The 27813-nt window shown below is 36.6% G+C and overlaps 1 protein-coding gene across 1 annotated transcript; it reads left to right on the top strand.

Annotated features, from left to right (window-relative positions):
* The first annotated feature begins 508 nt into the window (after nt 1-508).
* LOC107097047 (zinc finger protein 845-like) lies at nt 509-27740 on the top strand. Its single transcript, XM_015394016.1, has 16 exons — nt 509-721; nt 4150-4300; nt 4779-4831; nt 5974-6133; nt 6221-6307; nt 6416-6487; nt 9421-9507; nt 9852-9920; nt 11185-11427; nt 13526-14307; nt 16125-16152; nt 22265-22384; nt 23246-24198; nt 24276-24459; nt 24560-24688; nt 25115-27740. The coding sequence occupies exons 1-16, from the start codon at nt 713-715 to the stop codon at nt 25795-25797; spliced, it is 3810 nt and encodes a 1269-aa protein (XP_015249502.1). The 5' UTR covers nt 509-712; the 3' UTR covers nt 25798-27740.
* The last annotated feature ends 73 nt before the right edge of the window (nt 27741-27813 follow it).

The following is a 27813-nucleotide window of genomic DNA, read 5'->3' on the forward strand; positions in this document are numbered from 1 at the left end:
GGATTTCACTGAAGACTCCTGGATAGAAACACAGTTTTCTCTTTACCCCATATAACACAAAATCTAGTTCTAAAAATAGCATTAATTCTGTACTTATCATCTTGGATGTTAGTATATTTAATGTGTATAATTAACAATTTTTTTTTTTTATGTTTTGAATAGTCCACTTGAGAGTATTACTGCTGCCACCATCTGTATTAGAGGGAAATAAATGGTAGGGGTGGCCACAGATTGGCTAAGGGTGGGCATGGCCACCCCTGGCCCCCCATCTAGCTCCGCCCATCTACCTCTGTCTTAGACATGCAAGTTATTCGACTCAACTCAAACATTAGGTCAAAATATATAGATTTTGCTTGAGTAAAATCCGAAATGTTTAAGTTTCACAAATAATAAATAAACTCATAATATGTACACCTTTTTCTTGCACACAGATTAAAGGAGACAGGAACTGACAGACAGAAAGATGACGCGTTCAAACACGCCTCGGAAGACTGAAACTAGGAGGCAGTAAGCAGCGGCGAAGATATCTAAAACCTCGAAGAAGAGAAGGCACCCGAGAGAAAAGGCCGAATAATAATAATTATAATACTAAAAAAAATAGATTAGTTTGTAGTTCTTGTAAGCTGCCGGAGTAACGCTTCAGTTTGACTTTAACCATTTCTCCTGTCGCGGGTTTAATGCCATCCTCCAAAGCTGGCTCCCACAGCGCATTATGACTGAGGTAACGTCCACAGCGGAGAATTAGCTACACAGTTACATTCCACTAGCTTGGCCCACGGAGGCTAATTGTGCTGTCGCTGCCTTCTATCACCAGCCAGCCGCAGTGAAAGCTGCAACGCTGTTTGTGGAGTTATTCACATAGTCCAGGATGCAGCTAATCTAACAGGAACCGTTACAGAGTCCTGCAAATATAATCTTACGTGATTCAGAGTACCATGTGCAGCTATCTGCTGTAGGTGAAGCTTCATCACTTTCATTTTCATTGCTAGATAGATGGTGCATGAAGACCAGGATGCCACTATAAAAATTGTTTTGGTAAAATGGTAATAGAAGCCAGGTTATAATTGATTTCATGTCATCTCTGTTTGTAAATATTCCCCATTTTGGTCCAAATATAGGACAGCCACAGGTTGAACTACAATAGTTTTAGTGTTCTTTGTCTTATTCACAAGAAACACAAGAAGAAACCAGTAATATGTAACAAAATAAAAAGTGAAATATAACCAAAGGAAATGTTATAGCAAATTAAGATTCCTGGCTGCTCTGTCTGGAAAAATAATAATAAAACCATAACCATTACATATTTTGGTCTATATTTAATCATTATAATATATATTTTTTGTAATATTTGGAAACACACATTGATTGCAATTTTAAAACACTTTTTAATTCAGTTCATTTTATTCAGTTTATTTGTCCCAGTATGGGCAATTTTTGTGCAGTAGTAGTACACCTTTCATACACATATTCACACTCACATAAAAACACAAGAAACACATAAAATAAAAAAAATAAAAAAGATCAGTTCTGTTAGTAAAACTACAATCCAGTCATATATTGATATCGGCCCTCCATTGACTTTAGGATCTTTTTAGGCTCTTTCAAAGTTTTATTACATTCTGCTAGTAGGATGGAAATTCACTAATTATGGTTTAGACCAAAGTTTAAAATTGCCAGCTGACTTACTGTCACACATTGACAGTTTAAAAGCTGTGCATTCATAAAATCCCAAACATTTACCCATCATTCACAATTTAGAAAACATTTTTAGGCTGATCTTTAATTTAGTGGTTACATCATACCTCTGGTTAAATTTTTTAACAGCTATTTATTGGTTAATATAAAAAAAAAGTATTATTGTAACATTAAACAATCAGGATAAAGCAAACATACTCTGTTCTACACGCTATAGATTGTATTTTGTGCTTTTCTTGGTAAATAAAGGGGCATATCTAAAAAGAGTGCAGTAAATATTTACCACTTATAACAAAATTATTATTTTTCATTTTATTAACTACATTTCTTAAAATCCCAATAAAGTCCCAAGAGTCCCTTAGTGGGAGTATTTCTCTTGGTCCCCTGATGGTTTGGAGCCCACAGTTACATCCTTGTGGTTTAATCTTAATTATATAGAGCAACAAAAATTAGTTGATTATTTTTTGGTATATGGCCAAACTGTTTCAGTAATATTTCTTTCTTTTTTTTTTTTGTTGGTTTGCTAAAACAAAACCTAATTTCTGGCAGAGGCAGCTGAAAATTCCAACATTTTGAACAGTGGGTTTGATCTTTTTGAAAAGGAAAACTCTGCTGACCCCCAGTAGCACTTTTATTATCAATTAAATAAAGGAAATGTATGAGTGTGGAGAAGCTGTCTGTGAAATTTCAAGAATTAGTTTCAGGTGAATAAAATTTCATCCCTTACATGTTGACCACTCATCATGATGTGCAATGATAGTGATGGTGATCTGTTATCTATATAGGGGGACGTAGGAGGAAGGTTAAGGATAGGTTGAGTTTTACTCTAAAGAACAGATGGATAGCATGTTTTTAAACAAGAGGGAGACCGTTTAGATAGAACTATATTAAAAATAGCAGTGTATAAGGGAGAAGAAAATATTTTCATTAGGATAGAGTTTAAAGGAAGGTTATGGGAAGATTAAAGGAGATGGTTCACAATAAAATACAATTCTCTGAGAAACGTCTTTTTATTTCCTGTCACAGGTTTTAGAATTGAAGACTCATTTGAAGACAGTGAAAACCTACAAAGGAACATACCCTGGATATTTATAGGTGTCCACAGCAACAGTGAAAAATTACTTAACAGAACCAAATTTGGTGTTATTTTAATTACTAGTGTGAATTCATCATTTTCTTTAATGGGAGGGTATGTAACCTAACTAAATCCTTTTTTTCCTTTAACTGCTACACAAAACTTTAGTTAGAAATTTGGGACGATTTTACTAAATCAAATTAAACAAAGAGAAGTGGACAACAACTGTTAAATGAAATAGTAATTGAAGACAGAGGCTCCATCTTACAGTTAGATCTTAAATACTATCTAAATTATCCCTGAATAAATCTGAACAAAAAAAAAAACAAAAAAAAAACATGATGCAGTAAACAATCCAAAAGTTCTATGATAACTATTACAAGGAAAGGTTGATTCTGGTATAATCATAAGCAGGGATGCGACTATTATTTTGCTAATCTATTAATCTATTGACTTTTTTTTATTAGTTGAGTGATGATACTTAAATAAAGAAGGTGTTTAATAGACTTTTTTTTACAGAACTGGTTCCAAGTGTAGCTAAAACCGTCCCTTTAGGGGCTCTTAATAGAGCATATTTAAGGGTTTTTTATCTTAAATGCAAGATTCTTATCTTTTATGGTCGTTTTTGGGTTAGTAACTACTCTGATTGGGGTTTTCTATTAGAAAATTACATGTTTTATAAACTGTCCCTAAGTCAATCAACTCTTGTTAAATTGATTACTTAACAAGCTGTTAAATATTTTAGTAATCAATTTAATTCACTGTTTCAGCCTTGATCTTAAATGTAATTAACAGCCCAGAAAAAATGGTTTTGTATCAAAACAAAAAAAGATATTAATGCACATAAAATCTGTAAGTTTTCGAGTAACCCAACCCAAGAGGACGGCTGTCATTTAAATAAAGTAATTTAACAATATAGAAACATTTTGAATTAAATATTCCTCTGTAAGGAATCTTTGACTACACAATTATTAATTGGTTAATAGGAAAAATAATCGACAGATGAATCAATATGGAAAATAATCGTTAGTTGCAGCCCTAATATATACATATGTATGTATATCTTTTAAAGTTTCATGATTTCCATTTTTTATCATTTTCATTTATTTTTACTTATGCATTTTATTTTACTGGCAGCTGATTTTTAATAGAAGGGCATGCAAACTTTTAAGCACAGCTGTATTTTGCAATTAAACCCTTACTTCTGTCAGTGACAAGAAAGTTAAAACATCTGTAACATCTTCCAGTATTGCTGTCAAATTAATGAATAGAATTTGAAAAAAAAAAAAACTTTCTGCAAGAAGCCTATTGATAAAATCCTCTGCTGTCCTCCTTTTAGTTATCTTCACTTTTTGATGTTAGGTGTGCTCTGCTCTTAGCATTCTTCTGGACGTACCCATCCAAAGATGGCCTCTGCACTCCATCTAACTGTAAGACTTCAGACGGGGCAAAAGGATGATGAGCAAGAACCAGTGGAGGAAATTGGAGGTTTAATCAACTCGGATGGAGAGGTGACGGAATGGGATGGAAGTGAGTTACCTTACAGCTCTTTCTTGTTTCTGTCAGGTGTGAAATCTAATGTTTACTTACTGCCATTTCTAAAGAATTTCTAACAACCATCAACGCTTTCATACATAGAAAGGTCTCAGAGTGATCTCCTACATTACCTACATCATCAGCATATAAGCTGAGTCTGTTGCTCTTTATTCATCCTTCAAGAATAAAAATGCACATAAGGCTGAAAATGCTCATAGAGGGAAACCCCTTTTTTTGAGCACAGTAACAACATTATAGCCTTTAGACTGAATTAAGTTTTACTGAATTTGTTGCAATCTAGTCCTGGAGATCAAAGGGACTGTACAGGTCTCATTCAGGTTTACATGACACAATCTGTTAACTTCAAGGTTCCTTCTTTTATGAATGAATTATGCTTGGACTGAATATCTTACTTTAGCAAACACTTTAGCTTTCCGATAAATTGTTTGTATGTCTTTGTCCATCTTTACAGGAGCCATTTCTGACCAAGAGTCTGATTGTACTGAAGTCTCTCAATCTAAGAAGGTAATTTTTATGCTTTCTTTTAAAGCGAGTGGTCTTTAGAGAGAGTGGTCCATCTTTTAAAATATTTAAATGTGTTTAAGATGGTATTTCAATAAGGGGGCCCTGCTTGTAGCATTGATAGCATCAAGTGCTGTATATTGGCCTGAAGAATCATTTAAAATAACTCATATACATCAACTCTTTAGGTCACAAAAGTCCGCGGGGTGCCTTTAACTCCACAGCCTTTAAAATAGGGAAAAAGCCTGGTTGGTTCGTCACACCTGCATTTGTGCTCATCATTCTTAGGGATCCATGTTAAGAGGTGGACAAAAATCCCCCCAAAAAATGACTGCCCTACGAAAGCTGCAGATTTAAAATTGAAAAAAAAAATTGTATCATCCTGAACGACAGCCATCCCTCTTCTTCAATTGAATTTAAATTCATGTCTGTATTTCATTCAGAAAAATATTTATGATGATATAAAAACAGTTTCTCACAGCTGCTTTTCTGTTGTCTGCTTCTTCAATTACTATGTAAAATCCCCTCAAAGTTAGTCACTTTTTGGTCGGTCTGGAGGGGTTTTAAGGAAAACGACAACTCAAACAATAATTCCAGGACACTGTGTGAAAACAGAAGCTTCAGTCTACAAACTGACAAAAAATGATGGCTGTAGAGCAAAAGATGTGGGCTTGACAGCGAGGTAAAAATGTATGAGCCTCATCAGAAAACCATCCCTCTCCACGCTGCTGTGTGATGTCATCCACTATAAATCTGTTTTTCCCTCAAGCTTTGTTGTGCTCGGTGGATGATATTAGAAAAACCATAGCAGTTATAAATATAGTGTCTTCGGTTTTGGAAGATGGAGGGTTTTATCTAAAAACAAAGCTTTAAAATGTGTTTGTTTGTAAATATATGACCACACACGAAGCCTCAAAAATAGTGGATTTTTATGTGTTCTTTTTCCTTCAGGCAGGCACCAGTTAGCTGCAGTTTTAAGGTTTCTCACCAAGTATTGTTAGCACCAATTAACTGTTGCCTTCCAGCATTGAAATGAAAGCAACATAAAACCCTCTTTTCATTCTGGACCACATCCTTTACAGACACATATGGAGTGCACTTTTATGCTATTATAACGGATGTTTTTTTATTGGTTGTAAATACAGGAAGTCATTCTGGATGATTCTGAACTGAAAGACAAAAACCAGAGGGACAGCAGTACTCCAGGACTTATCATGGAAGTTACAGAAGATGATGAGGAAGACAAGGAACGGAAATGGGAAGAAGGAGTAATAAAGACGACAAAGATCTCACCTTTACATCCTTGTAAGTGCTATATTAGAGAAAAATAAAATAAATATACAGACAGAAAACATGATTTTCTTTTGGAACCGTTTTCTTTTTCATTTCTAGCAAGAACACGACGGAGACGACTAAAAAAGGTTAGGCTGCAGTCTTTGGAAAACCCAAAAAAAGGAGAGCATGTCCCGTTTAGCACTGGTAGGTTATTAGAAGCATAAAAGATGTACAACTGAAAATGATATTTAGATATATTTTTTTCTAGCTATAACTGGTGTAACAACACATTACTTGTGTGTGATCTTTTAGGAAGACGAATCAGGAGACAGCCTTCCTGCTCTCCACTGCTGTGTGGGGAGGACTCTGAGACAAATGAAGGAGGTTAGTTTTTCTTGTTCCTCAGTTCTTAAAAGTATATTTCTACTGCTTATGGACACAAATTATGACATATTTCTGGGCTTTCAATTATGGTTTTAAACTGCTCTGTATTTAAGTTGCCAATTAAAACACATATTTGGATAGACAATATAAGATTTATCAGGGAATTAAAATTCCAGCATGCTTCAAGCTATAAACCAAGGCCTTATACATTCATTGCCTCAACCACAGGCTTTCTGTCGCCATCAACTTTCTGCCATAAATTTGTCTGCATATATTAAGTTAGCAGAACTGATAGAGCTCCTTTGATTAACAAGCTTTCCATTTACCCCCTTTGTTTTTGTATCCGTTCTAAAGCTAGTTTTTCTGTGTGTTTTGGCTCCTTGAAACTGCTTAGTTTTTTTTTATCTGGGGTGAAGTTAAACACATTTAGAGATATTCCTCCTCCTATTAGTATTTCAGTCTGTGTTATGTGTGACTTTGTGTTGGTGCATTACACCACTATCTCTAGCATTAAATCATCCCACAGTTTAATAGCACTAGCACCAGGCTTTATAGTTGGTTCTATCTTTACATTTTAAAACTGAAATTGACTTTGTCACAGAACAATCTTTGTTTCATGTGGTTATAAAAGTGTTCTTTAGAAGACATTTATTTTGTTTTCATTTGGGTTGCTCTACCATGCCTTCGTTCTAGAGGCTGTCAGTCTTACAGCTAGCTCTTCTTTCACTTGGCTACTTCCCAATTCATGGTTAAGCTGCGGCATTTGGGTTTAAACTGTGTTATGAGGAAATCTTTATCTTTAAAGCTTCCAATGAGAAACTACAAGCTATACCAGTTTGTATTACAAAGCAGAAGTTAATAGACAATAGCCAGTTAAAAAAACTTTGTAGAGCCTTTAGTTCAAGGAATAAAATAATGAGATGTATCCCCAATAAACCCACAATAGATTGTACCTTCTGAATAAAAAGTCTAGCTTTTGACTTCATTAAAGTTTGATAAACTATTTTGCACTTATTGAAAAAAAAGTTCAAAACAGCATTAAATAAATTCATTTGATTTGTAAGTGTACATGAATTTCTCCCTGAAACTCCATTAGCTGATCTAATGGCATTTATGCAGAGGATTTTATGTTTTTGCTCATGTTTGTTGACTTAATTTGTTGGTTTGGTAACAGTGTTGTTTTTGACAGGAAGAAAACTATTATTAGTCTTAGTCGCATTCTAGTCATTACTATATGTGATAGTTTTAGTCGGTTTTAGTCGACTAAAAAGGTTTTAGTCAGTTTTATATTGCAAAAAAAAGTTAACCTTTGCAATTTCGAATAACAGCCAGATCCTGTACCAGACTGACAGCTCTTGCCTAGATACAACTGCTGGGTATAGAATGCTGCCGTGCCGTTCATCATTGCTGTTGGGCAGAAAACTTTGATTTATAGAATTCAAATAAACTTTTTTTTTTATGAATTAATGTCCTACTTTATTAAAAAAACGTGTCTCACACAAGCTGTGAAAATAGCAGATCTTATTCTGTTAATATAGCAGAAAGACAAGCTAACAAAATGTAGAATAACGGAATGGTTTAGACATACAAGGTTTCCATTCCAAAGCAAAGACTTCCTGATCTACTATGAATTATGCATTACACACAGTTCAATAAAATCTTAATTGCTCCAAAAAAGAAAAGAAAAAAAACATTCTTCTTTCTACTTTGCCAATTTTGGCTTTATTTCTGAGAATTGGTCTCTTGGTTACCGCTGCTCAGGGGTCAACGTAGATTTAAATTCACAGGGTTTTAATATAAAAAAAATACAGAGAGAACCTACATAATTGCCTTGTACAAAGTAATTTCCCTCTGGGATTATTAAAGTATTTCTGATTCTGATTCTGATTTTAATGCCATGGCAATCCAGATCTAAATTGAATGAATATGCTAACTAAAATGTTGACATTAAAAGGAAAAATAGAAAATGTTTTATGACAATACAAGGAAACATTTGCATCATATTTGAATACAAAGAAATGAGAACTATGAGAAAGAAATATTCAAAGAGCTATGTACCGTTTCACCTGGCTTTTTATCCAAAAATAAACAGAATGAAATGAAATATTTTATTTGGATATAATTTAGGGATTAATTCTGGTAGAAATTAAAGAATATTTAGTATTACCCCTTGTGAACTGGAATAAATAAAATATTGATAGTATTGATAGACAAAGGGATTTTTAGACTTGGCAGAAGATGATAGGCCACATACTTTATTAAGTAGCGAGAACAGGAATTTACAGGAGTGAATCATCAGTGTGGAGTATAAAGTGTAGGCTCTGAGCTACGCATGTGCAAATACGCATATCTGCACAAGTACAGCTGGAAGAGCAGAATTTGTCAGAGTTGAGCGCGTAGTACCGGACGATTCTGGGTTATTTTCACCCCTGCTGCTGCTGCCATGATCCATATGTGGTCATGCAGAATGTGCACTGCTGATGCTGCTTAGCAGGTTACAGCACAATGATACAGTTTAAATGTCTGACCGACCAACCGCTAATTTTTATTTAGTCTTGTCTCATTGAGGAAAACTCTAGCCTATTACTAGTCATCAAAGCTCCACGTTTAGCTCATCAGGAGCGTCAACAAAATTATTTCGCCATCATTGACAAAAAGAACAGTGTTTGGTAACAGATATATTTTAAAGATTTTAAACAGATTTTGATCCTTTTTTTATTACCATAGGTGTGCCTCATACCAAGAAATGATTTGTTTAAATTTGGTAATGATCCAGCATATCTCTGAGATTAAGCTATAGGTGGAATCCACAATATGGGACCAAAGTTTCTGCTTTGAGGAGATCTCTGCTCTTAAAGAGCTTTTTTAGTTAAATATGACATTTAGCATGTTGCTTTTCTTTTAAAGATTCACTGTTTTTGTTTATTTTGAAGTATCAAGGAGAAGCAGAAGAAGAAGAAATATTTGCAGCTATGCAGAACCAGAGAAAATAAATTCAGAAACAATCCCCTGTGTTACTGGTAAGTTTGTAAATAATGACACTTTGGATTATTTTATCTGACAAGGAATTTTAGAAAATTTTAGAAAGCTCTAGATGTGAATATATTTAGTCATATACGGTCTAGTTTGTTGGTAGTTCTGTTTAAGATTTTGCAGTGTGGGGTTTGAGAAGTACCATTAAAACTGTGTTAAGATGACCAGGTTCAGATACCTGATGATAACAAAATCAGTTGGATCCCTTTATTTCATTTTTTTGTTTTTCTCTATAGATAAATCCCTCTCTATGGATAATAGTGTTTTTAAAACTGTTAACACAATTGTTGATTTAGTATTTTTTAGAACAGATACTTTTTTTTCTGCACAGCAAAACGACCTTTATGGAAGAAAGGACCCAAACCGTCTGCTGAGGTAGAAAAGAAAAGTGTTTCAACAGGTAAGAGAAGCACCAGATGTTTTCTTGCAGGGGATTCTTTAAACATCCTGAGTTATGACTTTTTAACTGCAGATAAAAAAAAATAGTTCCTAGTGGATCAGGGTGGATTAGGACATTTGATCAGTTTCTATTTTTGTTGTAGCAATGATTTGATGAAAGATTATGTGATGAGAAAAGTGCAAATAATCATCAATCCCCTTTTAGATACAATAATGGCTCAAGTAGAGCTATTTTAATGGATCATATGTAGTTAATCTAAAATGTCATGCCTGTTGTGAGCTGAACCCAACCAACCCCTATGAGAGGAAATGAACTGAAATAAAGGCTTGAAAACATCAGTCTAGGTGTAATTAACTTATTTAATGTATTTCATTTACACTGCAAAAGTGAAGCATCTAATGATAAGCAAAAAAAACATTTAATCTGAGGTCAAAGGTTCTCAAAACAAGTGAGATTATCTGTCAATGTAGCAAGATAACTTCAAATGACGAGATTTATTCAATTAAAATTAAAGTTTGAGGCCTAAAATCAGAAATTAGCTCCTATAACAAGTTAATCCATCACTTCTATATTTAAGAACCAAATGATTTTTAGTGGTGGTACTGAAATAAACGTTATTGATTTTCTAACTTATTGAAAATGACTGTATCCATTTTTTATTGTTTGGGGCAGAAGAGTGTCATGCTCACAGGAATAGATCTTACAATAATATGTGTCTGATTAGTTTATTGTAAAAGTTCCTTTAACTTTGTTGATTTGATGCCGTCAGTGGATTGTCATAAATTTGAACTGTAGTCCTCTTAGGACTTTGTCAGCTGATGTTCCTGCTTTTTATTCTAAGCTCAGAACTCCTCTTAACTAAAATTGAGGCCAGCATTAATGGAAGGACTGGTTCACACAAGCAATGATGTTGTCCTAAATGTTGATTCTATTTCTGTGTGTGTTTGAACCTTTTATGAACACAGACTTTTAAAGAAAGCCTTCAAATGTGAGATGTTTTTTCTAGATGACATTGCTAGTGTGGTGGGGATATGGACTTGATATCCAGAGATTTTTACTAATGCTGAAGGCAGGGCCTAATTTAACTGTTCAGTTCAAACATCTCTCAATAACCTGGTGTTTGGCTTTTCCTTATTTTTTTTTGTGAAGGCAGAAGAAACAGCTATAAAACACCAAAAATGGTAAACACAGTTTGGAGCAGGTGTGGTAGTTTTAACTAATGTCATGTCTTTTTTTCTATTTTAATTGTTTTTCCTCTTTATAGGGAAGCGTGGTCCTCGGAGAAAGATTTTCAGTGGACCAATAGAAATCCCTCCTGAGCTCCTGAAACAACCCAAGGAGAAAATTGAGTACCGCTGTTCTGTTTGTGGCAAAGAATTTCCCCATGCGTACAAACTAGAGCGACACGAGCTTATCCACACGGGGGAAAAACCCTACTGCTGCTCCATTTGTGGTCGGGGCTTTAATCAGAAAGGGAATCTCAAAACGCACTTCAAAGTCCACCTTGGTGAGAGCCTTCAACAGTGCTTTGCAAACTGGAGATCATCAAAAAAGTTCTTTTATTTCTGTATAACTGTTCTAAAAGTGAACTTCTAAATAATACTGATCCATTACACGCAGCTATATTTCTAATATTTATAGATGCTGTTTTAACCATTGGGGATCATTTTAATCCAAAAATTTCTATCTTGAAAAAGTCTATTACCCCTCCGTTCCACTAGGTGTGGAAGCAGCGTGTATGAGCAACTCTGCGTGGTTATGCTACCTTCACACCAGACGCTCTTTGAGTAGCAAAAAAAACATCTGCTGCTTCATTTTTTTATGCTTGTACACATCAAGGTCAGACGTGCCTTAAGAGTGTCTTTGATGCGCCTAAGGTGCGTCCAGTAAAGTGTAAATAGCAGAGAGCGGCTTTGCTACACTAGCCATGATCAGTGGGTAAAAAGTAGTTTTACTATATTTTTTTCTGAGAAAGTCCACCTCAAAACTTCGTCTGTGCAGTCAGTTCATCAAGATTGCAATCCTGTCTGAAAATATTATTTTGCTGTTGGAGGCACTAAGATCCCCTCAAATCGGTGATGCACTGTCACTGGGAATCCCCAGCAGCAGCTGCCTCAGACCGGGGCACCTCTTGGGGTTTTTCCCCTACTGTTTGTGGTAAATCAAAGTAGATGTTAGCGTTTTTCAGGTATGTGGTGCAAACTGCAGGCAACAGAATAATAAAAGCAAACATTTTTTGCTGGCAGGTTTTGTCATTTTAAGTTAATTCAGGCCTCAATAAACTGTTTCAATGGAGTGATCATAGCGTTCTGCATCAGCAGTGCTGTGTCTGTCTCCCTGCCAGCTCCCGGATCAGCTTTCTGATTGGTTGATTTGGCTCGTGGAGCAGCAACAGTTCAATTTTTCCAACTCCAGCAGCTGCTGCTTGTGAGGCATGTCATGCTCCTCAAATGCTCAGAAGGTCAAGAGCCACTGCTTCAGCTGCTTAGATGTGACATGATGCGCTGCTGCTGCTGCTGCTGTTCGAAACACGCTACAAGACCTTTTAAAGCGCCTTGATGCACGTCAAACATAGATGCATGTAAAGCAGCTGCTTTGGCTGCCCAAAGCTCGTCCGGTGTAAAAGTCGCATTAGATTCAGATCACATCAGCATTCCATCATGGCGCTATAGTATTGCTCTTGTAGCCTTTAAACAGAACAATAAACCAGTAAAGTTAGTTCAAATATATAGTTTTTTTTTATGATTCAATGCTCACCTGGATTCACTTTGCTTTTCATCAACTGAATGCCAAATGAACTACCTGACAGATACGATCTGCTCTAGATTGACGTCTAGTTGGAGCAGCAAGCATAACAGCTGCCTCACGCCCAGTGGAAACACTGGGAATGACTATAATTGCTGCCATCAGCTGAAGTGGAACGGCCCGTGGGGCGTAAACACCGCTTCCACATCTAGTAGAACCGAGGGGTTAGATTGCTGGACAATAAACCAGTGTTACCACATCCAGTAATGCAGGTATTGGTGCTTTTTACAGCCTTAGGAGTAATAGAGAATAACATAGAAACTGTAAAAGCAGAATTCACAGCTTGTGGACTAAATAAAGATGGTATGGTTCCACAAATCATTACATAAGTGGAAACTTCACACAGGATCTCAACCATCGTGGAATCTGTGGCCCTCTATGTTTATCTCAACATGATTTTTTTTTTTTTTTTTTGTGAAATGCAAAATGTAAATTTACTTGAAAACCGACTATAAACCTTACTTAACAACTGAACCCATCTTCTGGATCTCCTTAAGGCTATATGTTGTTTTTTTTTAAACACTGGCTACAGTCCACAAACTGTGAATCTCCAAAAAAAAAAATCCTTGAATGGGTTTATGTTCCCATCCCTGTTAAAGCTGCCGATACCCTTGTTGCATACATGCCTTTTTATACAAACTCCTTTCCTTCCACACAACTTTCCAGTAAAAAGCTTGAATATAGACTTCAGTAAACAGCCAGCTTCCTTTGCATAACGGTGACCGTTTGCCAATCGAAATGATCTATATGACCTGTTGTTTACTCTAAAGCATGGATAATATCTCTGTTCTCTTTTATAGGTCAAAAAGATGCTGCAGACTTAGAAGACGAGGTGAATCCAACCCCATCTGATCTTTCTGAATATTTGAAGTCCCTGCCAGGGGAATCTAAAATCCGGTCGTCCCTGCACTGTCTAGAGTGTGGGAAAGACTGCGAAAGCCAGTCGGCTTTACAGGCCCATCACGTCACTTCACACCGCGAGGCAACAGCTGGATCGGAACCAGCCGAGCACAGCGTGTCACAGTTCCTCTTCTGCCGCCGTTGCGGCATTCAGTTTGAAGACAAAGAGAAGATGGGAGAGCATATGAAAACACACATCAAGGAGAAGCGCTACTCATGCCCGGACTGCGGCAAGAGGTTCATCAATGAGAGCTACATACAAATTCACCAGCGCATCCATACGGGTGAGCAACCTTTCCTCTGCTCGCTCTGTGGCAGAGGTTTCCACACAGCTTCCTCCCTCAAACTTCACGAGATGCAGCACTCCGGGGAGAGACCTTATGCCTGTTCCATCTGCGGAAAGAGGTTTCAGATCAACTCCTACCTAAATGCACACTACCAGACCCACATTAAGGACAGGCCGTTCATCTGCAGCGTCTGTGGGAAAGGCTACTCCAGAGCCGAGGAACTGAAGGTCCACCACAGGCTCCACACTGGAGAGAGACCCTACAAGTGTGGGCAGTGTGAAAAGAGTTTCATCTACAGGCAGGGGCTGCGGCAACACCAGCGGACGCACGCTGGGCCCCGCATTGGGCCAACCAAGCAACTTGGCAGACCCAAACAACAGAACAAGATGGAAATCTAACACCTGTTATAGACTATTCAGCAGTGTTGCTGTAAATTACTCTTCCTCTTCTATCTTCCATTCCTACTGCCGAGGATAGAGTTTCTGTGTTTGGAAATGTGCTAAGGATTCAGCATGGTTGCCAAAATATATTGGTGGCTAACCGTGATGTCTTTGTTGTGTTTAAATTGTGTGCCTATGTTTTAATGGTTCCTCTTCACTGGTTGCCCTTTTGTTAAATTTTGTTTTCTTAAGATTTTAGGGCTTTTGTATTCGGCTTGTATTTGGGTAAAAAAAAATGTCAAACTTGATACAGATTTTAATTAAAATAGTCAAAAATAATTTTCACTTTGTGACATTTTTCTAAAGGTAAAGATTCCTTGCTGTTAAAGGCAAAAATATTAATAATTACAATATGACATAATTTAAGGCAAAATCAACGATTAGACGACGATTCAAGTCTGGGTTAGAGAAATAGATAACTGAAGTGTAGATTCTCTGTTTGTAAAACAGACAAAACAATCATTGTCGGTCGGTATCAAGTACTCTATGTACTTGTGATACATTTGTGGAAATATTTTATTTTTTTATACTTGTTTATAATTATTATGCCATTGTGTGATACCATTTCCCTGTGTATTCGACACAGATACATCTTACTACTGAGGGACAAATAAATGATAATTCTTTTTTAAAATAAGTTATGTTTTAAAAGAGATATGGACATATTTTATGGTTTTCCTGTATTCAGTCCTATTCTGTCTTTCTTGTAATTTTTTTTTTTTCCACTGGTGATCGACTGCAGCAGCTGCAGATTCTTTGATTTTTTTTTTTTTTCTGGCTCCACAGACAAATTTTGAAGGTTTCACTAAAATTCAGAAAAAAAGCTACTGATCAGTGCTCTGGTCTAAATCCTGACCCAAAATGGGGTGATGTGTCTGGGTGAGATGGTTTTATACCTGAAAGTTGGGCCATGATGTAGACATCAACTAAGCATTACCATTTATAATTGGCAGGAGAATCAAACTGCGGTAGCCACCCTCAAACCCAAAGAGGTCCGGTACTTTTAGCTTGTTTTTTTTGGGGGGGCTAAATAATACAGAATTTAACAATATTACTCACCAAATTTTGAACATTTGCACAGTAACATGACGATAAGTCTCCTTTAGGCTCAATTTATGCAGTTTATCTGCAAAAAAAGTTTTATTTACAGTTTACCTATTTGTTAACGTCCACTAGTCTCCAATGCTTTGTATAGCTACACCAGACCTAACCCAAAGAAAGAGATAACCTAGTGGCTCCTTAGAGCCCAATACCACTATAATCAACCTTATCAAGTATCCTATGAGCTTATTTAACTGAAGTCAGCATCCTGGTGACACTTTTCTCAGGACCTTGTTCAGTCTTGGGAGGGCTGAGCATACTGAGGAAATAATGGAGAATCAGGGTAAGTTTGTTTAGTTGCTTTACTATGTAGTAGCTGACTGAGCAGCTGATTAACATTTCCCTGGGTTAATTTACAAATCTAGAATGGATTATTGCATCATTAGAAAAGGAGTGTTGGATGGTGTAGAACAGCAGACCTGGGAGGCTCATCTTGATGAGAAAGCTCAGACTGACAAAGCACCATCATTCCTCTGTTAGTGCTGTGGAGATAACATTTCAAAAGCGTTAGGCAACAAAAGGTAATCTTAGCAGATACAGGAACCTTACTAAGTTTTTTTAAATTCCTGTCAAACATCAGTGCTGTAGCATTACTTGCAGATTGCATGTGGCATCGTTTAACACATCGTTTTTGCTGTCGTTATTCTGCATCTTTGTGTCTGACTTGTCAGCTACAGAGAGTCAAATATGATTTAACTGGTATGTACTCTTTTTGCTTTTTAAAGGTATTTGACATGTAGGCGACAGTTTGGTGCAACATCACCACCAACCAGCTGTATGTTCTCCCCATATTTGCAGAGTTCAAAGCTTTCCAGTGGTGGCTCAGATCCTCAATCCCAATAGTGTAAATTGTTGCTCTTAGCTCCTCTGCCTTCACCTTTCATGGGGACAACATTAAACTCAATATTGTGGGCAGGAAAGGAACTCCGAACTGCTGTACAGAATCCAGACAGTTTTTAGCCTTCTAGAGATTATTATGCAACCGAATCACACATGCAAATCAAAGAGAGGCAGCCTTCTGAAAAAGAACACAGAGTACATGGTAAAAATAATGTCTCTGTGTCAAGTTCCATGGGGTGGACTTTGCCTAAATGTCCCGTCATGCAAAGGATTGTGGGAATAGATATAGTGCCAGATAGGAATCTCAGAAGGACTCTATGCTAAATGAGCTATGTATAGGAAGCATCCTTCCCTTTCCCTACTAGTTGGACAGAAATTGATGACCACTGGCTTAAGGGTCCTTGCTTATTTGCAGCTTTTGGATGGACTTGTTTTTTGGTCTGTTAAGCAGTTTCAGAGAGGGACAGGGGCTCAGACAAGGGCAACATTTTGGGCGAATGTAAATGGATTAAATAGTTACTGATGCAAATAAGTTTGATGCAAATATATTTTTTTTAGTATTGATTATATTAAGATAACGGCTATTTTGACAACCCTAGTTTGTTTACTGCATGCCAAATAATACCATACATGTTTTAAAGTTGCACTAAATCAATGTTATTTTAAATGTTAAAATACAAACATTTTGTAGAAACACATCTGATTTGTTTTTTTTTCTTGTTAATGCTAATACAGTATTTATGAAAGCTAAAGAGAATTATCAACCTTTTCAAATATTTTTTTTTAGCTATACTGATACAAACAGCTGATTTATTACATGGAAGGGTCCCTGTTTCATTTTAAACTAAAGCTACTTGGCATCAGTTCTCTCAGTCGGCTTTAGTTGGTCTAACAAATCCTGAAGTCTGTGGTCCAGCAGGTGAAGGTCCAGTTAAGTTTGTGGTCTTTTGTCTTTTGGTTGCTATTTAACTAATTTCAGTTTTAAAGTGACCAAGAATAACTGGTTGCACTGGGTTTTTATAGAAATAGAGTAATTGCAGGCCAAATGTGGTATTTTCTTGCCACTTAACCCTTATTTACTACTTTCTTCAGGTTTATCACAAATAAAACCCCAAATACACATGTGTTATTTGTCAAACTCTGAACACATTTGAAAGATAATCTTTTAAGTTCAAACAAGCATAGTTTGTTTTGCCTTGTTGCTCCTTTGATGCAGTGTAGAACATAGCTTACTTTTTAGAATTCATTTCAAAAGTGGAAAACTGACAGTTTTAGGGAAGTAGAAGGGATACAGGAGGGAGGCAGGCAGCCATACAACCTGCATCAATGGGCCCTCTGATCACCAACATAAGGCACGGCAGTGGAGGTGTCATGTAAAATGAAGGAGATGGACCGAACAGGTCTTACATCTTGAGTCACCATCTCTAAAAGATGGGCGTCCACATAAGGGTGGCAGTGATGTTTCTAACCAAAATAATGACCTTCTCTTAAATTTTATTTCAGATCGAGGTAATGGATGGAAGTATGTAAATGACTTCCTTTCATTCACTTCTGTGAAGTATGCAATTGAATCTATTTAAGTAAAATCAATGCAACCTCAAATTCCTTTTTCAATAGACTTGAAACCAACCACACATTTAAAAAATAATGAGGTAATAATTTAGATACACAGACATTATATATATAAAAAAAAAAAACCCAAAAAACTGAATGTTAGAACTGTAACTATACAATCATGTTTACAATACTGTTTTTAATCAGTGTTTTGTTTTTTTTTAATCACTGCTGTACTTTAAATTGTCTACAGAGCTGTTCTTAAACGAAATTTATTTTTGTTTACACTTATTGTGTACAAAATGACAAAATAAATCTGTCTAAATCTAAAATTATTAAACTACCGAAGAGGATTAGGGCCACTGAAAAAATAAAAAAAAACTTAACTGATTTTTTATTTTAATTCAATGTAATATGAGAAAAAAAAGTCAGAATTCCGACTTTAATCTCAGAGTTCTGACTTTTTCTCACAATTCTGACTTTAATCTCAGAATTCTGACAGAACTCCGACAGCTACAAAACATTTTAGCATTAAGCCATGTCTGTTTTACAGACTAAACTAGCTCTCTTGTTTTAATCACCTTCTGCTCCTCCATTAATGAAATAGCATCACCGGGGAGCCCTCATGTACGTAAAAAGTTGCCTAAATTCCATCATTTTCCACCAATGTGTTACTGGCCCTCTCAAACAACTCACATATTTGTCAGTGAAGTCAGAATCCTAAGAGTAAAGTCAGAATTCTGAGATTCAGTCAGAAATTTGAGATTGAAAGTCAGAATTTTTTATTTCTTCATTGGCCCTAATCCTCTTCCGTATTAAGCATTTTTATAATTTGCTCAGTCTGCCTACCATTAGTGAGGTATTTTCCCTTTTTGTTTTTTTTTTAAGGCGCGTTATGAACGAAGTTAAACTTTCCAGCGCTTTTATTTTGATAAGCGGAAGTCTCGCGGTAACACCAACCAACGTGTTGTCATCAGTCGTTTATCTAACGTGACTCATTTGTTTATTTACATTAATTTCACGCTTTGCCCTCTAACGTTTGAGCATGGACTTGATGTTTTAACTGAGCTATTGCCGCCTTGCCGTGATTAATGATTTGAAGTTGCCTCCTTTATCCGAGGGAACCATCTATGAAGAGGTGGGTCAACATGTCCATTGTCTAGTGAGCTAGCAAGATTTAGCAAGTGTTGCCAGAGCTGAGAGAAGGTCTTGATAAAATTTTACTAATTTCACACCGACCCTGGTCATTTATCTTCCGGATTTATTTGTTATATAGATGTACGTATATATGAACAAAGTATTGAGATAAATGAGGCAGTAGAACAGCCTTGTCACAGATCGCTGGTCCTCCAGAGGTGGGGGTGGTCGTTGACCAGCTCGATGACCGCCGCTGTTTCGATCATAGCAACTTATTTCCTGGTCAGTTTCTGTCCGCTCTGCTCACAGAGTCCACTGTGAGAGCTGTGTTTATTCTTTTATCTTTTTAGAGACTTCTATACTACGAGTTTTGCAAGTTAAGTTACTGAAAACAGTCAATATGAGACTGAAGATGCACAGAATTAGCTCCTTAAGCTAATGCTAACGTTAGCTGCTGTCTTCACATTGTATTATCAGACTCATAGAAAATATGTTGACACATTATCAGACTCATTGCTACAGAAATCCTGTCCGTCTTATTTGAAGACACCTTTTTTACATCCAGGGCTCCTTTCCGCCCCCTGACTGGTTGTCCTTGGTGAAGAAGGTGGATGTCCTCTAGGGAGGAGACCCTACAGTCCCTCACTAAACTATACAGATTGTTTACACATTTGTTTCACTTAAAGTACAAACCTCTACATCAGGCATCCCTAAACTCGGTCCTCAAGGCTTTCTGTCTTGCAGGTTTTAGAGGTTTCCTTCCTCCAGCACAGCTGATTTTAATTGAAAGCTGATTAACAGGCTTTTGGTCTACTGCAATCATTATAACCAGCTGTGCTGAAGCAGAGAAACCTCTAAAACCTGCAGGAAAGGGGGCCTTGAGGACCGAGTTTGGGGATGCATTTGTCAGTCCTTTCAGACACCCTTCATTGTAGTAACAGATGGAAGACGAAGACTTTTAAGCTATGCCTTTACTGGCTTTAGCTGATGCTCATCTATATCAGATAAAGAGCATAATTTCTTACTCTCAGCATGGAATTAGGAATGTAAGTTATTGAATAATGAATGAATCTAAAGTTGATTGATCTTATCGATCAAGATAAGAGATAGGACAGGACTTTATTGATCTCACAATGGATGAATTCACTTTATTTAGGGATGTGTGTGTATATATATATATATGTTCTTAGAACTGTTCTCCGGATATATAAATAAAAATCTTTATAAAATAATAATATTTTGCAGATGGATTAATGTGTTGATTATTTCTATATTTTTATTAAGACTTTTTAAGAAATCTAAAATGAAACCAAGTGAATATAAAACTTTTCCACTTAGGAGTTCTGGATAGAGCATATTGAAAGAGAAAAATAATTTATCTTAAGTGCAAAATGTTTACATATTATTATTTTTTTTTTTACAATTTTGTTATAATTACTGCTCTAAATCAGTTCTTCTGTCAGCTGAAAGCACGTTTTAGAGTCATTTTACTCCATTTTATGATTCATTCATTTTTAAATTAGTTGACGGTTATTTGAAGTATTGATTATATATCTTATATATTATATACATTGACATTTATCTCATGTACATAGAGGTATGTGCTTTCAGAGTGCAAATACTCAGGTTTTAAGAAAGTGTAAACAGTAAATATGTGAATGTAACTTCTAATTGTACAGGGTTATTGCACAGCAGTTATTGTATAATGTTATTTCACAGTGGTATTGTAAAGTTTGATGGCAGCAGGGATGAATGATCTACAGTAGCGCTCCTTTTTGCACAGGGGGTGTATAAGTCTGTCACTAGAGGAACTGCTGAGCTTCTCTGCAGTCTGGTGCAGAAGGTGAAAGGTGCTGTCTATGATCAATGTAAGCTAACTAACTATTGATTAATAAGCCGCCGCTTTTCTCTCGTATCAACAGGATCTTTCTATAACACTAAGAGTAAAATATTGTTTTTCACAATATGCAGAAACGTTGGGAGCTATATTTTATTTTGTCTGAATACACTTTCTTTTTCTAAATTCTTAATTCTTAATTATTAAACTGAGATATATTTATGCGATATAAGTAATCAGTAACATTATAGGTTACTGAATAAAAAGAAAATATTAATAAATATTTGAGGCTCCTATATACAGAGATGTAAACCTGTCATTAAAAGACAGGGTATGTCACTCTGACATGCTCCCACAGAGAATATTTCCCATTTTGCTTTAATGAAGTGAACATTAGCTGCTTTTCTCTCTCTTAAATCCAACAATCGGTGGTGGACGAGACTTTGTGCTGTTTGTGTTGAGATTTTGTGCTTCATGAAGTGCATTAATCAATCAATCAATCTCTTTATTTAGACGCAATTATGGTCCACATATAGACAAAAACAAGAACAATAATAAAAAAAAGAGAAATAAAAAATATATAATAAAATAATCAATCACTGACATATAAACTAAGCACCAATGATTCCACAAGCATTAACTCACAAAAGCCTTCCCCATCTACTGTACTTATAGCTAGCATGTCTTTTTTTTTATCATCTTACAAATGTTTTCCATAATGCCCTCAACTTTTCAATATCACATCCTCACCTTCCGAGCAAAGCAGACAAGTTGACGCTGATGCACCATGCAACAAAGCTAAAGAGGTTCTAATCAGATAATTATGTGATAGAAATGTGGAAACCATTTTATCTATTTATTTTACACCTGTGTCTATATTTGGACAGTTTAGATTGTTTCCCCTTTGAGTACTAGCATAATTATGATTGCTACTTAGCAGACTTAATTGGCTCACAGTTATTGTAAGCTAGTGAATTAAACAATTTCATAGATCGCTATTTCTTTTTCACTCTTACACTGTACCAAGGAAAATCACAAGGGCTCCTTTTCAGTTTTCAACCATTTAGAATATTGACAATTTAGGGGAGTGGCGTCCTGGTGGTTAGGGCATTGAGCTTGGAATCATGAGGTTCTGAGTTCAAGTCCCAATCCCAAAGCCTGCACTCTGGGTCTCTGAGCAAGACCCTTAACCCCACACTGCTCCATGGGCGCCGCACTATTGCAGCCCACTGCTCCCTAAGGGGATGGGTTAAATGCAGAGATACATTTCTCCAGTGTGAGATCAATAAAGTTTAATAATTGTTATTATTTGCAGTATACCCAGGCTGTTTTAGTAAAAATATTTTTGATTAATGGACTATGGGAAAATATTAATCTAATGAAATGAGACATTTGCAAATACTGTTATGGTGATCTTGTCTTTTGTTAGACTATATATTTAAGAAATGGGTTCAGAGAACTTGGACCAATTTGGACCAGCAGCGGTCTTTGTTGATGAAGATGAACAAGAAGTAGGGGGCCTAATCAACTCTGACGGGGAGGAAGTGGAGTTCTCTGAAATCCGTAAGTAAATATGTTTTTAAGATCAGTTGGGTGAGAGAATGTTTAATATTTACATTCATAAAAAAACAAAAAAAAAAACCCAACAAATTAGAACACACTTGTTCGAATTTGTTGTTTTTGTCGTATTCATTGTGTTCTTCAGGTAATATACCTTTAGAAGAAGAAACGGAAGAAAACAAGGGTGGTGTGATAATTTTTTCCCAGATAATGTTTTCTTTTTCTAATCTGGGAATTTAAATGTATTGATTTATTTTGATAAAAGACCATAACTTGTAGTATTGAGCACGTTTATTTACAGCTCATTAGTTGAAACTGTGAGGTATTAGATTTTGTTCTAAGGCTTTGCAATAGATTGATTTTTATTTTTTATTTTTGGATTAATCAAATTTTCTTTAAAAAATTGTCATTTTCCTCCCCACCAGTGCAGTCATTGTGCTTCCATTTTTCCAGAGTGACACCAGCCTCATTTTTTTTGTTCTTAGAACTGTTCTCATTAACTGATAGTTTAACCCTTTGTGTAATTTCAAAACTTAAAATGTTTTGTACGTCATATTTACATATTATTTACAGTGGCAGAGCCTACTAACTGGATTTATAAGCATTTTTCACAGCTTGTATTTGATTGAACTTGAAGTTAAATCAAGTCGTATAAAGGGTGTTTACATGAAAAACAAAAAGTTTTAAAGGTAAACCTTTCTCATTTGTAAATTGTTTTCATTAAAAGGACTTGAAAATAATGAATTGATTAGATTTGATATTAAAATATCTTAAATAGTAGTTAAAAGCCACATTGCTGTCCTTGAATCACTTAAATATTGTCTGTCCCTCTTCTTTGTGTTGTCACTTAATGTCTTCCTACAGGAGTAAATGCCATCTCAGGCATTGTCCCTGCCGAGGCTCCCTCTAAGAAGCTGATTCAGAGTGAGAGGGAAAAGCTGCCATCCCTCCACCGCTGCTCAGTATGTGGAAAAGACTTCCCTTATGCCTCTAAGCTTCAGCGGCATCTGCGTACTCACTCAGGAGAAAGGCCTTTCCCCTGCCCCATGTGTGCCAAGAGATTTCCAGAAAAGGGGCTCCTTATGATTCACCAAAGGATCCACACAGGTGAGAAGCCGTTCCCATGTACATTCTGCGAGAAGCGCTTCGCCAGTCAGGGGGAGCTGCGGCTTCACCGCCGCACACACACGGGCGAGAGGCCCTATCACTGCTCCATCTGTTTGAAGAGTTTCTCTCGACACTGGCACCTGAAAACACACCTGGAGGCAATGCACTGCGAGGTTGTCGCAGGCTTTACCAGGAAGAAGTTTCCATGTTCGGCCTGTGAGAAAAGCTGCAACTCGGCAGCTGAGCTGAGGGACCATCAGCGGACTCACACCGGAGAAAGGCCCTTCCAGTGCTCGTTCTGTGACAAACGATTCGCCTTGTCGGGAACGCTTGTGAGACACGAGCGTCTTCATACTGGTATTACCCCCTACCACTGCTCCGACTGTGGCAAGACCTTCGCCCAGCAGTGGACGCTTACGACGCACATGAGGACCCACAGGGGAGAAAAACCATACAGCTGCACTCAGTGTGATAAATCGTTTGTTGCTCCTGGGGAGCTTCGGCGGCACACGAGGATCCACACTGGGGAAAAGCCGTACACCTGCAGCGACTGTGGTCGGCACTTCTCCTTGGCAGGAACTCTGAGAAATCACAAACGGTCGTGTTTGCAGAGCAAGAGCGACTCTATTACCAACGTCACGTCGGGTGTGACTCAAGCTGCCACAGACGAGTCGTCTCAGGAGAGAAAGACCAGCTGCATTAGCTCTGAGGTACTAACAAAACACAGCAGTCCTCTTTTAAAACTGTGATTTTGTGTGTTTTGTTTACTATGAAACTATATTTCAAGGTGCATCAAAGTTCAACCCATCCGGAAGCAGCTGAGCCGCTCTCCTCACAGCCTCGTAACTGCACCACATCTCCTCAGCCAGAAGTTATTCTAAAGGAAGCAGAAGACCCTTCAGAGAACCGCATTCCCTCTCCACACATGAATGTAATAGTAAAGGAGGAGGAAGAAGAGGAACCCTTATACGGTACTTGGAACTGTTACTTCTCATCTTCTGTTTTATTAGAAGTACATATTCCCGGTGACGGTATGTAATGTTTATGTGTCTTATGGTCTTATCCTGGTAGAGGAAACAACAGACCAGACATTGGATGGAGAGAGCTGCGAGACTCCAGAGGAAAATAAAGAGGAGCATCAGCAAAGCAACACAGAGATTAGGATTACAGTGAAGGATGAAGAGGAGGGGCCATTAAATGGTAAATAAACTGTCACCTTAAATTGTCCCTCCACTTACAATACATCAGTAACATTAGAAATGCACAGATCAGGTTAACCCCCAAGTCATCTCTGAGGCTGTCCTGCCAGCTCCAGTTTCTCTCTAACAGAAACTAGTACTGTATAAAATAATCTGTGTAAAATTTGTTTCAAAAGTAAAATGTAAAAATATTCAAACAAGAAGTGAAAGATTGTCCCTCTTAAGCTGTCAGTAAATAAAGCAGCATTACTCCCATTCAATCTCAGTAGAAACAGATGCTTGGTAAAAATTGATTGTGAAGAGTGTCAATCTCCAGATAGCATATTTTATATATTTCAGTATTGATACAGGACGTTTTAAAGTTTTTTTATTTTGTGCTACCAGTGAACCACAGTTGAACAACTCTCTCCTTCCAAAATGTCTACAGAAAATCCTGAAGCCGACAAACCCGGTGCGAAACGTGGGCTTCAAACACCGCCTGCTGAAAAGCGAAGTAGAAACAATTCAACGAAGGGTTCCTACTGCTGTGGGCTCTGCGGAAGAGACTGCCACAAGATGTCTGCGCTTCAGATCCACATGCGAATCCACTCGGGAGAAAAACCTTACCAGTGCTCGCTGTGTGGGAAAGGGTTTACTCAGAAAGGTCAACTGAAAGGTCACTTTAAAGTCCACACAGGTGAAAAGCCATATACCTGCCCAGATTGCGGCAAGAGCTTCGCCCACTCGGGAGCCATGAACAGACACAGGCTCATCCACACGGGCGAGAAGCCTTACCACTGCTCCTTGTGCTCCCTGAGCTTCAATCAGTCCGGCCGTTTGAGAGAACATGAAAAAATCCATCTGGGGGAGAAGTATGACTGTCCTGAGTGTGACAAGAGCTTCACACGTCCTTCAAGTCTGAAAAACCACATCCGACTGCACACCGGGGAGAGGCCATACGGCTGCGATGTCTGCGGGAGAGGCTTCAGCCGCTCACAGAGCCTCAGGCTCCACAGGAGGAAACACTTTGAGAACGCAAAAGACTCTCCAACCACTCCAAAGAATGACGACCTCTATGAAAGCGATAATAACTCTCCAATTAACATGTGCATAACAGAGAAAAATGACTGATCTATTTATTTAAGCAAATGTATACTAGTACTATTACAAGTCTGTAAAATGAGAAAGTGGAAAGTAAGGGTTTACCTCTGTGAATTTGTTGTTACCCGTCCGTGATATTTCTATATCAAGTGTTAGAAACACAAATATTTATCTCTCTGAAGTAAAAATAAAACCTTTTTATTAGAAACACACCTGAGGCATCTACTACAAATCAGGATTAGTGGCTTATCATGGTAACTTAAGGCTTAGTTGGTTTTTTTGTTGTTGTTTTTTTTAAGAATAACAAACCTCAGCTTTTACTTTGGTTCATCAATGTGGGACATTTTATCCTGAAGACGGTAAAAATTCCAGATTAAAGGTCCACATATCTGGACGCATCAGCTCTGATCTGCTCTCATCATTTAGAAAAATGTAATAAAAAAGGAAAAGTTTAGCAGTACTGTTCTCCAAAATTACGTTTCACTGGGAAAGCCCTTCACAATCTCAAATGCGGCTTGATTCCTTAAAGTTTTAGTTTTTTTTAAAAAGAGGCTGAGGATTAAAATCAAACTTTTTTAATTGCTCAGCGTTCAAATAATTTTAAAGTTAAAATAAAGAAATGCATAATTTTAAGAAAAATCTTAGAGGTTTACCCCGCTATTGTAAAAGTTATTCACAAATAAGTAAATAGTTTCAGCAGCCAGGTGCACCTCAAGAAACGTATTTATATAGAGAATCGATTAATAATTGAAAAGAATAAGTCTAATAAACATTAATTACAAACTCAAAAGTTAAAAGAATTGGAAACAGCAGAAAAAATATATTGTGGTTGCAGCATGTGGTGCTCCTCACATTCCAAGATGCTCTGAATAATAAAGATGCATCACTCTGCATCTCACCATGACCAGATGCACTTTATCCTTTATGGCTTTTTTTCATGGATTATAGTGATTTAATGTCTTCCTTTTGCCATTGTTTTTTTATAAATCCAGCACTCAAAATGTACTGCAGTGTTTTATAAATGGAGCAGCTAGGAATCCAACAAAAGGTAAAGAAAAAGAAAATTCCCCATTAAGCATTAGAGCATACCTCTCAGACATTAGGATTTTTTTTAGACCACATAAGTGAAAAGCATCAAACAACATGCTCTAAGTTAACTCCTTTATATATTGAGCATGGTGAGAGTTTTTAGGTTAGAAGCATTTACTGATAAATAAATAAAAATGTTAATCCAAACTTTCAATTTATAAATTTGTTTCATTTATAAATTAAATAATATATATTTTTTATTTTTAAAAAGCTTTTCCTGACAAAAAGGGACCAAACTTCATCAGAAATGGCAAATTCGAAAATGAAAATGTATTAGCAAAAATTATTCTCATTTTAAAGACAATGGTGCATTTTATTAACTTCTAAATAAAATTACAAATAGATCATCAAACTGTTTTCATTTTCTTCTGCAAGACTGTTCATTGTGTTTTAGATCTGAAGAGAAAACTAAGAAGAAATTGTTTTTTTGTCATGTCTGCTCTGCAAAACGTGTCACATAAATCATTTCGAGGAGTTTGGATTACCTGTTATTAATTTTTTATGTTTGAGTCAAAGCATGCATCTTTGACTTTGAAATGAAAAAGTATCTCTGTTAATGAAGGAATTTGATATTTAAAGATAAATTTTGGAAACTTTTTTTTTTACTGCTATTATAAACTTCCTTTTCTTGAACATCTTTACAAAACGAGCAGCCTTGAATAAGAAAAAAGATTTTAAAATAAAACTAAATTTTCTGTAATTATAATTTCAAATTTGAAATATTGAACATTTTAGCTGCGACAACTTTTGAAAATAACATGTAAAACTTCAGCTTATTGTTCTTATTAATTTACAAAATGAGCAGTCCTGGAGAAGAAATTGAAAATGTGGTTTAAAGTCCTCAATTGCAGCTTTATTTTAAATGATAGAAAATTTCTAGTAATCAATTGGGACATGCTTGTCTACATTCAAAAAGTCACTGACATTTCAAACCTGCTTTGTAGTACCGGCCTCAAG

The sequence above is a fragment of the Cyprinodon variegatus genome, unplaced genomic scaffold, assembly GCF_000732505.1.
Source record: "Cyprinodon variegatus isolate N-32 unplaced genomic scaffold, C_variegatus-1.0 Scaffold667, whole genome shotgun sequence".
NCBI classification, from domain to species: domain Eukaryota; kingdom Metazoa; phylum Chordata; class Actinopteri; order Cyprinodontiformes; family Cyprinodontidae; genus Cyprinodon; species Cyprinodon variegatus.

What these genes read in the sequence shown, in the direction of transcription:
- LOC107097047 (XM_015394016.1), top strand. An exon ending in AGTGGAGTTCTCTGAAATCC is followed by an intron (nt 22,385 to 23,245) that starts GTAAGTAAATAT and finishes GTCTTCCTACAG; the next exon opens with GAGTAAATGCCATCTCAGGC. An exon ending in AGAGGAGGGGCCATTAAATG is followed by an intron (nt 24,689 to 25,114) that starts GTAAATAAACTG and finishes AAATGTCTACAG; the next exon opens with AAAATCCTGAAGCCGACAAA.